The sequence below is a fragment of the Neodiprion virginianus genome, chromosome 3 (assembly GCF_021901495.1).
Source record: "Neodiprion virginianus isolate iyNeoVirg1 chromosome 3, iyNeoVirg1.1, whole genome shotgun sequence".
NCBI lineage: Eukaryota > Metazoa > Arthropoda > Insecta > Hymenoptera > Diprionidae > Neodiprion > Neodiprion virginianus.
The window spans coordinates 19,700,444-19,711,695 of NC_060879.1; the positions used below are offsets into that span (position 1 = coordinate 19,700,444).

At 37.0% G+C, this 11,252-nt stretch overlaps 1 protein-coding gene across 2 annotated transcripts; it reads left to right on the forward strand.

The window, feature by feature from the left end:
• The first annotated feature begins 329 nt into the window (after window positions 1–329).
• Window positions 330–3,930, forward strand: LOC124301102 (uncharacterized). 2 transcript variants are annotated; one of them, XM_046755796.1, is made up of 4 exons: window positions 330–669; window positions 1,488–1,660; window positions 2,293–2,523; window positions 3,849–3,930. In XM_046755796.1, exons 1-3 carry the CDS (start codon window positions 330–332, stop codon window positions 2,473–2,475), a joined length of 696 nt encoding a protein of 231 aa, XP_046611752.1. In that variant the 3' UTR covers window positions 2,476–2,523; window positions 3,849–3,930. The 2 variants fall into 2 exon arrangements, with proteins under 2 accessions (XP_046611752.1, XP_046611751.1); XM_046755795.1 differs by lacking the exon at window positions 3,849–3,930 and having other exon boundaries at window positions 2,293–2,958.
• Window positions 3,931–11,252: the final 7,322 nt, after the last annotated feature.

Below are 11,252 nucleotides of genomic sequence, written 5' to 3' on the forward strand. Positions count from 1 at the left end.
TAGTCTACAAGTGAAGGTGAATAACTCTGCTTTATAATTTATATTATAAATATAAATATAATTTATAACACGACTAACATATTTAAAAAATAAAAAATTGGAATAGCATTTCTAGAATTATTTAAGATTGGATTAGAGCATTGAAGTACATATTTTGAATTGTCTAGCAGTGCCTAAACAGTGTTTATAATCCGAAGATCGTGAGAAATATAAGCCAACTTTTGGAAACGAGGAAGCTGAAACGACATATTTGAGTGGTGTCCATTATGTCTTTCCGCAAGTTTCAAAAATAAAGCATACATAAAAACGTTGAATTTGTCATTTTTTAAATGCTGCCCAATCGAATATGCTTCTTCCTACACTTTCAATTAAAAAGTCGCGTGGAATTGCGTCGAGCGTCGCTATGGAGACAATGCTTTGTTAGTCATGTTAGTGTTTCTTCGGTACAGATTCGCGGTGTTTTTCTCTCAAATGTATCTCGTCGGACTTTGACGGCATGTGCGATGGAGGGATCGAGGACAATGGAAGAATGCGATGAAACTTGTTCCTCAAAGCAGGATGGCGTTGCTGAGATGCGACCGGAAAGTCGCTGCGAGGATCAGCACCGCTGGCAGACTGTGACGAATGATTCGTATCAGGCCCCGTTGCCCAACCTTTCGCGAACATTGGGTAACACTTCAAGTTGCTATTTTCCATTCGTAAGACAGTTCAAGACAGTTTAAGGTCGATTTCGACGTTGTCATATATATTTTCAAATATCGAAGTCCACGTATATCAAACGCGAAACGGGGCTTAACAGAACCATTCCATACACAATTTCAAACAAAAACACTTCGATGCATTTTCATCCGACGCAGAAATAAAGAAGTAGCATGGATTCTACGAAATCGCAATTGTAAATTCGTAGAATGCATGCTATTTCTTTATTTTTGCGCAAATGAAAATGTGTTGGAGTGTTTTTGTTCAGAATTGCGTATAGAATGAGGCTATTAAGCTCTTTTTTTTAAATACGTGGACTTCGATATTTAGATATATATACGTCAACTTCGAGATCAACTAGGGCACCCCTTAAATAGAATTAGCAACGGAAAAGCGAACACGCATGTCATTTAAATCAACGTAAACTATTCGTATAACTAACATTGCTGAGGTAAAAATGATGCCAATTAGTTGAATAATTTGCCTTTCTCTTGATATTGTTTTGACTGCAATAATATTGTACAAAAAGCATCAAAAGAACACGTTGATCAAATTGAGGCATATTATCAACCAGCGTCAAAACGATGTCCTGCGTTGTGGTATGTTCATGTTCTCTTGACGTCATAAAGACGGCATGAATTTTCAAGTCAAATTCAGGACATTTTCGGTGGGTTACTCCGGAGAAAATTATTTAAGCAATAGATCTACGTTAATTTGACGTCGCATAATATAATTTTAGAATCGATATGTTTTCTGATTTTTTCGTAATCTCACAAATCTTTATATAGGCCGAAGACGCGAACTGGTGAAAAATTTTATCAGTAATCGAGTTTTTGGAGAAGCGATCGATGCTATGATCGCCGAGCCGCCGCCTGAGCCTGTCAGTCCCTCTGAATACGTGGAGAGTTTCTGCGACTCAAAATTCACTCCCTTTATGGATAGAATCGAGTACGACAACAGGGTAGGTAATCGGGATTGCCAGAAAAATCCCAAGTATGAGATTGAAGTTGGTAAGGGTATTGTATAAAAATGCGTTTTTAAGAAAATTGTAAAACTGTTATATCGCAAATTTCAATTTAGGATTATCTGAAATTCAGTAAACCGACACAGTATCAAGAAATTCGGTATTTTGCAGGTGAACTGCATCGAAGTTATTTTGAAGCTGCAAAACAATTATATTTCGTTTAACTATTCCTTACCAGCTTCAATCTAATTCTTCTGGAGTTATACTTATTACACACTGATCTATACATATGAGGCATTCCATACCAAAACGATCAAGATTCTACGGCGAGGTCTCAGATTTTTTTAATAATTTTTCGTATGAAAGTACATGACAAAAAACTCATTCGGTAATTTTTTCAGAATTTTTCGACCCAGCGAATCTGAGTTATGATGTAAAATCTCGAAAAAAAACCCTTTTTCTGAAATCTGAAGAGATTCTGAAAAATCTTATAAAATATAACAAAATTTTTGGTGCTTATTAGAAGACGGAAAATTCACAAATTTAATAGATCAGTACCTATACGTAATGCAGGTATATTGATAATGATTATAGTAAATATAATTTTTCATGCGATTTTCTTGGTTCAGAAACACACCAAGTATCCCCTCTACGGCGGTGCAACAGTCCAGTCCTATTACAAATCGCAACTTGATAACGGAACGCTTAAAGCTCGATCGGAAATTGCAAACCTCAACGAGCCTTTTCGAAGATCGTCCGCTTTCACGACACCTCCAGATTTGGCAATCAGAGAGCCGGTAGGAGGATTCTAGAAATCCATGTTAATCATTGGAACTGTTGGCTGGAGTGTATGTATCAAGGTTGAAAGTATTGAAATTAACTCTTGCAATTTTTCTTAACTCAGAAATTAGTTATAAATAAGCATATGCAATGTGGTTACGTACGTGATTACGATATCGTTCTATGCGGTGAAAGGACAAAACTGTTTATCTCTCGACATACCGCATGTACGTCAAATAAACCTTATCGAATTCCCTGTATATTTTAAAAGCAATTCATTGTTATAAATTTTACTTTATTGTTTCTACAGAGTTTCGGCTGTTTAGTAATTTGTTCATACGTTCATTCAAAATGTTTCGTACTTTAAACATATCAGCTTCGAAGCATAATCTGTGTTTTACAATGATGTTAATACCCTGCAATGACGTACGACTGCGTCAATACACCTATCAATTCGCATTAATCTATTTCGAAGTTATTTCAGTATAAGTTCAACTTAGAATTTTCAAAATCCATGTTACAGCTGGATCTTTAGTCGTGTGTACTGGGCAGTGGTTTTAAAGTACCAGCCGATTAGTATGTTAAATTTGACCCTCTGCGATGTACTCCAAAGATATGAGATTTTCTCAACAAATCAGAAATTCAATTTGAAATATTGAAAGTTGAAGTAATTGCACGCGCTGATACGAGGTAAAACAAATAGCGTTGATAGCCGTAAGATGAAAGATGATCTCGTCCATATTTTCTTCAGTTGGGCCGTGTTCGTAAATTGACTGCCAGTACTGAAAATTCCCTAGGACAGAGACAGAGCTGTCCATGAACTCGGCAGCGCAAATGAGATAAAAGATTGCTGACGGTACTGTCACTCAATTTTCTTCATTTACGATTATTACGTGATGCATTCTATAAATTTTATAATTTTCCCGGAGAAAAACAAGATTATCTACAATAATCGGCTAAAATATGAAAATAGGAGAATTTTCATTTTTAAATGAGATACTATTCAATACGCGCTCGATATATTCAGTAACATTATTATTCATAGTTATTCCCACAACTTTTCATTTGCTCTCTCGATCTTCAATTTTCGTCGGCATAGAATCGAAACGCTGTTTTAGCTAGTCGCCAGTGAAGTATCTACATTAGGTAAAGAATCGGAATTGTTTTTTGAAAACTTTTCCAATGAAAGAGAATTCAGAGTAACTGTAATACATCACGGATGCGCTAATTTTGATCAAGATGAAATGGATGCTCCGTATATGAGACAGTATTTAACGCAGTGTAGTGGTTTGAAGACCTGAAGAGGTGATACAGAGAGAAGGAACGAAGCTTCTTAAACTTCTAGTACATTTTAACACACATTTGAGAAGAACGAGCAAAATTTTTTATCATCCAACTGTTGCAGAACGGCAGCCTTATCAGTTGACCCGTTAACTGAAGAATATATCTTTAGTCAACATCTGACTATCGAAGGGCCTGGTCGCTTGAGTCTGGAATCGACAGCAAAGATGAAGTTCGTATTCCTTGTATGTAATGTGAGATCTGCAATCATTATACATCATGTATCATCGTACATCATACATCATACATCATACATCATCTTACATAGTATTAAAGGTCGAAACCAAAGTTTGGATGTCGGATGTTCAGAAAGTGACGTCACCAATTCAAAATCAGCTAGCCGAATTCCTCAGTCGGGAAACAACCGCGCAGTAGAGCGGACGGATGAGAGTCGCGCTCCGCAAATTTCAAGTACCGGGTTCTCAACCTCCCGGATCTCGCGCTTCGAGTCCGCTACGTATTTCGAGTAACGGGTTCTCAACCTCCCGGATCCCGCGCTTCGGGTCCGCTACGCGGTGAAACTCGACTTCCAGGATAAGCGCTCCATGGCTCCTCGTTCATGTTTACAATAAATTATTTCAATTCGTTTTTCGCGCAAGCCGAAATTCAGTAGCTGTCAGTCCGCTAATAAAATTTCTCGACTTCCAGGATAAGCGCTCCGTGGCTCCTCGTTCATGTTTACAATAAATTATTTCAATTCGTTTTTCGCGCAAGCCGAAATTCAGTAGCTGTCAGTACGCTAATAAAATTTCTCGACTTCCAGGATAAGCGCTCCGTGGTTCCTGGTTCATGTTTACAATAAATTATTTCAATTCGTTTTTCGCGCAAGCCGAAATTCAGTTGCTGTCGGTACGCTAACAAAATTTCTCGACTTCCAGGATAAGCGCTCCGTGGTTCCTGGTTCATGTTTACAATAAATTATTTCAATTCGTTTTTCGCGCAAGCCGAAATTCAGTAGCTGTCAGTACGCTAATAAAATTTCTCGACTTCCAGGATAAGCGCTCCGTGGTTCCTGGTTCATGTTTACAATGAATTATTTCAATTCGTTTTTCGCGCAAGCCGAAATTCAGTAGCTGTCAGTACGCTAATAAAATTTCTCGACTTCCAGGATAAGCGCTCCGTGGTTCCTGGTTCATGTTTACAATAAATTATTTCAATTCGTTTTTCGCGCAAGCCGAAATTCAGTAGCTGTCAGTACGCTAATAAAATTTCTCGACTTCCAGGATAAGCGCTCCGTGGTTCCTGGTTCATGTTTACAATAAATTATTTCAATTCGTTTTTCGCGCAAGCCGAAATTCAGTTGCTGTCGGTACGCTAACAAAATTTCTCGACTTCCAGGATAAGCGCTCCGTGGTTCCTGGTTCATGTTTACAATAAATTATTTCAATTCGTTTTTCGCGCAAGCCGAAATTCAGTAGCTGTCAGTACGCTAATAAAATTTCTCGACTTCCAGGATAAGCGCTCCGTGGTTCCTGGTTCATGTTTACAATGAATTATTTCAATTCGTTTTTCGCGCAAGCCGAAATTCAGTAGCTGTCAGTACGCTAATAAAATTTCTCGACTTCCAGGATAAGCGCTCCGTGGTTCCTGGTTCATGTTTACAATAAATTATTTCAATTCGTTTTTCGCGCAAGCCGAAATTCAGTAGCTGTCAGTACGCTAATAAAATTTCTCGACTTCCAGGATAAGCGCTCCGTGGTTCCTGGTTCATGTTTACAATGAATTATTTCAATTCGTTTTTCGCGCAAGCCGAAATTCAGTAGCTGTCAGTACGCTAATAAAATTTCTCGACTTCCAGGATAAGCGCTCCGTGGTTCCTGGTTCATGTTTACAATAAATTATTTCAATTCGTTTTTTGCGCAAGCCCATCCTCAGTAGCTGTCAGTCCGCTAATAAAATTTCTCGACTTCCAGGATAAGCGCTCCGTGGTTCCTGGTTCATGTTTACAATAAATTATTTCAATTCGTTTTTTGCGCAAGCCCATCCTCAGTAGCTGTCAGTCCGCTAATAAAATTTCTCGACTTCCAGGATAAGCGCTCCGTGGTTCCTGGTTCATGTTTACAATAAATTATTTCAATTCGTTTTTTGCGCAAGCCCATACTCAGTAGCTGTCAGTCCGCTAATAAAATTTCTCGACTTCCAGGATAAGCGCTCCGTGGTTCCTGGTTCATGTTTACAATAAATTATTTCAATTCGTTTTTCGCGCAAGCCGAAATTCAGTAGCTGTCAGTACGCTAATAAAATTTCTCGACTTCCAGGATAAGCGCTCCGTGGTTCCTGGTTCATGTTTACAATGAATTATTTCAATTCGTTTTTCGCGCAAGCCGAAATTCAGTAGCTGTCAGTACGCTAATAAAATTTCTCGACTTCCAGGATAAGCGCTCCGTGGTTCCTGGTTCATGTTTACAATAAATTATTTCAATTCGTTTTTTGCGCAAGCCCATCCTCAGTAGCTGTCAGTCCGCTAATGAAATTTCTCGACTTCCAGGATAAGCGCTCCGTGGTTCCTGGTTCATGTTTACAATAAATTATTTCAATTCGTTTTTTGCGCAAGCCCATCCTCAGTAGCTGTCAGTCCGCTAATAAAATTTCTCGACTTCCAGGATAAGCGCTCCGTGGTTCCTGGTTCATGTTTACAATGAATTATTTCAATTCGTTTTTCGCGCAAGCCGAAATTCAGTAGCTGTCAGTACGCTAATAAAATTTCTCGACTTCCAGGATAAGCGCTCCGTGGTTCCTGGTTCATGTTTACAATAAATTATTTCAATTCGTTTTTTGCGCAAGCCCATCCTCAGTAGCTGTCAGTCCGCTAATAAAATTTCTCGACTTCCAGGATAAGCGCTCCGTGGTTCCTGGTTCATGTTTACAATAAATTATTTCAATTCGTTTTTTGCGCAAGCCCATCCTCAGTAGCTGTCAGTCCGCTAATAAAATTTCTCGACTTCCAGGATAAGCGCTCCGTGGTTCCTGGTTCATGTTTACAATAAATTATTTCAATTCGTTTTTTGCGCAAGCCCATACTCAGTAGCTGTCAGTCCGCTAATAAAATTTCTCGACTTCCAGGATAAGCGCTCCGTGGTTCCTGGTTCATGTTTACAATAAATTATTTCAATTCGTTTTTCGCGCAAGCCGAAATTCAGTAGCTGTCAGTACGCTAATAAAATTTCTCGACTTCCAGGATAAGCGCTCCGTGGTTCCTGGTTCATGTTTACAATGAATTATTTCAATTCGTTTTTCGCGCAAGCCGAAATTCAGTAGCTGTCAGTACGCTAATAAAATTTCTCGACTTCCAGGATAAGCGCTCCGTGGTTCCTGGTTCATGTTTACAATAAATTATTTCAATTCGTTTTTTGCGCAAGCCCATCCTCAGTAGCTGTCAGTCCGCTAATGAAATTTCTCGACTTCCAGGATAAGCGCTCCGTGGTTCCTGGTTCATGTTTACAATAAATTATTTGAATTCGTTTTTCGCGCAAGCCCATATTCGGTAGCTGTCAGTCCGCTAATGAAATTTCTATAACTTTATAATCTTCTCATAATCTTTTTGGTAAAATATGTCGATAAAAAAATTATATCAAACCTTACACATTATTTTTGATTTGTTCTCACGCTGAAAATATTTATTAGTATTCGAGGTATAACTCGAGGTGGTTGGCGGTTTTCGTTGGAGGTAGTTAGGGGTGGTTGCGGGTAATCTCAGTGATTCAGGAGGAGGGGGACGAGGATTTGTGCTCGGTGAGTAAAACACTTTTATAATATTTCATGGCAATTGTAATTATATTTTATCTGAAATATTACAAACTTGTCACGTTTACAATAAATTATTTCAATTCATTTTTCGTGCAAGCACATATTCAGTAGCTATGAATAATCTTATACAATTTATTATATTATTAATTAATTATTTAATCAATTACTCAATTACATTAATCCTTACACAATATTTTCGATGTGTTCTTATACTGAAAATATTTATTACTATTCAAGGTATAACCTGAGGTGGTTGAAGGTGGTCGGAGGTGGATGAGAAGGAGGACGAGGAGGACGAGGATTTGTGCTGGGTGAGTAAAACACTTTTATAATATTTGATGGCAATTGTAATTATATTTCATCTGAAATATTACAAACTTGTCACGTTTACAATAAATTATTTCAATTCATTTTTCGTGCAAGCACATATTCAGTAGCTATGAATAATCTTATACAATTTATTATATTATTAATTAATTAATTATTATTCTTATAATATTTGATGGCAATTGTAATTATATTTCATCTGAAATATTACAAACTTGTCACGTTTACAATAAATTATTGCAATTCATTTTTCGTGCAAGCACATTCAGTAGCTATGAATAATCTTATACAATTTATTATATTATTAATTAATTAATTAATATTCTTATAATATTTAATGGCAATTGTAATTATATTTCATCTGAAATATTACAAACTTGTCACGTTTACAATAAATTATTTCAATTCATTTTTCGTGCAAGCACATATTCAGTAGCTATGAATAATCTTGTACAATTTATTACATTATTAATTAATTGATTAATTACATTAATCCTTACACAATATTTTTGATGTGTTCCTATACTAAAAATATTCATTACTATTCCAGGTATTACCCGAGGTGGTCGGAGGTAGACGAGGAGGAGGACGAGCTGGACGAGGAGGAGGACCAGGTGGACGAGGAGGAGGCGGGGTGGGTCGTGGGAGAGGACTTCTCCTCTCCTCAGAGGAGGGGAGGGGGAGGGGCAGGGAAGGGGGTGAGGTGGGCGGGGGGAAGGGACGGGAAGGGGAGGGGAGGGGCCGGGAGGGGCAGAGGGCGGCGGGAGGGAGGGCGGGAGGGCGGGAGGGCGCGGGAGGGGGGGGTGTACTGCTCTGTGAACTCTAACGGGCTCGCATCGACATCCGTCCTCCACTCTCTCCCTCCCTCCCGCCCTCCCTCCCGCCCACCCGCCCTCCCTCCCTCCCTCCCCCCCGCCCCTCCCCGCCCCTCCCCTCCTCGCCCCCCCCCCCCCGGCCACCTCCCCCCCACCGCCCACCCCACCCCCTTCCCTGCCCCTCCCCCTCCCCTCCTCTGAGGAGAGGAGAAGTCCTCTCCCACCACCCACCCCGCCTCCTCCTCGTCCACCTGGTCCTCCTCCTCGTCCAGCTCGTCCTCCTCCTCGTCAACCTCCGACCACCTCGGGTAATACCTGGAATAGTAATGAATATTTTTAGTATAGGAACACATCAAAAATATTGTGTAAGGATTAATGTAATTAATCAATTAATTAATAATGTAATAAATTGTACAAGATTATTCATAGTTACTGAATATGTGCTTGCACGAAATATGAATTGAAATAATTTATTGTAAACGTGACAAGTTTGTAATATTTCAGACGAAATATAATTACAATTGCCATCAAATATTATAAGAATATTAATTAATTAATTAATGATATAATAAATTGTACAAGATTATTCATAGCTACTGAATATGTGCTTGCACGAAATATGAATTGAAATAATTTATTGTAAACGTGACAAGTTTGTAATATTTCAGATGAAATATAATTACAATTGCCATCAAATATTATAAAAGTGTTTTACTCACCCAGCACAAATCCTCGTCCTCCTCGTCTTCCTCCTCGTCCACCACCGACCACCTTCAACCACCTCAGGTTATACCTTGAATAGTAATAAATATTTTCAGTATAAGAACACATCGAAAATATCGTGTAAGGATTAATATAATTGAGTAATTGATTAAATAATTAATTAATAATATAATAAATTGTACAAGATTATTCATAGCTACTGAATATGTGCTTGCACGAAAAATGAATTGAAATAATTTATTGTAAACGTGACAAGTTTGTAATATTTCAGATGAAATATAATTACAATTGCCATCAAATATTATAAGAATAATAATTAATTAATTAATAATATAATAAATTGTATAAGATTATTCATAGCTACTGAATATGTGCTTGCACGAAAAATGAATTGAAATAATTTATTGTAAACGTGACAAGTTTGTAATATTTCAGATGAAATATAATTACAATTGCCATCAAATATTATAAAAGTGTTTTACTCACCCAGCACAAATCCTCGTCCTCCTCGTCTTCCTCCTCGTCCACCACCGACCACCTTCAACCACCTCAGGTTATACCTTGAATAGTAATAAATATTTTCAGTATAAGAACACATCGAAAATATCGTGTAAGGATTAATGTAATTGAGTAATTGATTAAATAATTAATTAATAATATAATAAATTGTATAAGATTATTCATAGCTACTGAATATGTGCTTGCACGAAAAATGAATTGAAATAATTTATAGTAAACGTGACAAGTTTGTAATATTTCAGATGAAATATAATTACAATTGCCATTAAATATTATAAGAATAATAATTAATTAATTAATAATATAATAAATTGTATAAGATTATTCATAGCTACTGAATATGTGCTTGCACGAAAAATGAATTGAAATAATTTATTGTAAACGTGACAAGTTTGTAATATTTCAGATGAAATATAATTACAATTGCCATTGAATATTATAAGAATATTAATTAATTAATTAATAATATAATAAATTGTATAAGATTATTCATAGCTACTGAATATGTGCTTGCACGAAAAATGAATTGAAATAATTTATTGTAAACGTGACAAGTTTGTAATATTTCAGATGAAATATAATTACAATTGCCATGAAATATTATAAAAGTGTTTTACTCACCCAGCACAAATCCTCGTCCTCCTCGTCCTCCTTCTCGTCCACTTCCGACCACCTTCAACCACCTCAGGTTATACCTTGAATAGTAATAAATATTTTCAGTATAAGAACACATCGAAAATATTGTGTAAGGATTAATGTAATTGAGTAATTGATTAAATAATTAATTAATAATATAATAAATTGTATAAGATTATTCATAGCTACTGAATATGTGCTTGCACGAAAAATGAATTGAAATAATTTATTGTAAACGTGACAAGTTTGTAATATTTCAAATAAAATATAATTACAATTGCCATGAAATATTATAAAAGTGTTTTACTCACCGAGCAAAAATCCTCGTCCCCCTCCTCCTGAATCACCGAGATTACCCGCAACCACCCCTTACTACCTCCAACGAAAACCGCCAACCACCTCGAGTTATACCTCTAATACTAATAAATATTTTCAGCGTGAGAACAAATCAAAAATAATGTGTAAGGTTTGATATAATTTTTTTATCGACATATTTTACCAAAAAGATTATGAGAAGATTATAAAGTTATAGAAATTTCGTTTGCGGACTGACAGCTACTGAATATGGGCTTGCGCAAAAAACGAATTGAAATAATTTATTGTAAACATGAACCAGGAACCACGGAGCGCTTATCCTGGAAGTCGAGAAATTTCATTAGCGGACTGACAGCTACTGAATATGGGCTTGCGCGAAAAACGAA

Excerpts from the sequence above, each read along its gene's own strand:
- LOC124301102 (XM_046755796.1), top strand. The coding sequence starts at position 330 with ATGCTGCCCAATCGAATATGCTTCTTCCTACACTTTCAATTAAAAAGT. Across the intron at positions 670-1,487 it reads CAACCTTTCGCGAACATTGG|GCCGAAGACGCGAACTGGTG; the intron begins GTAACACTTCAA and ends ATCTTTATATAG. Across the intron at positions 1,661-2,292 it reads GAATCGAGTACGACAACAGG|AAACACACCAAGTATCCCCT; the intron begins GTAGGTAATCGG and ends TTCTTGGTTCAG.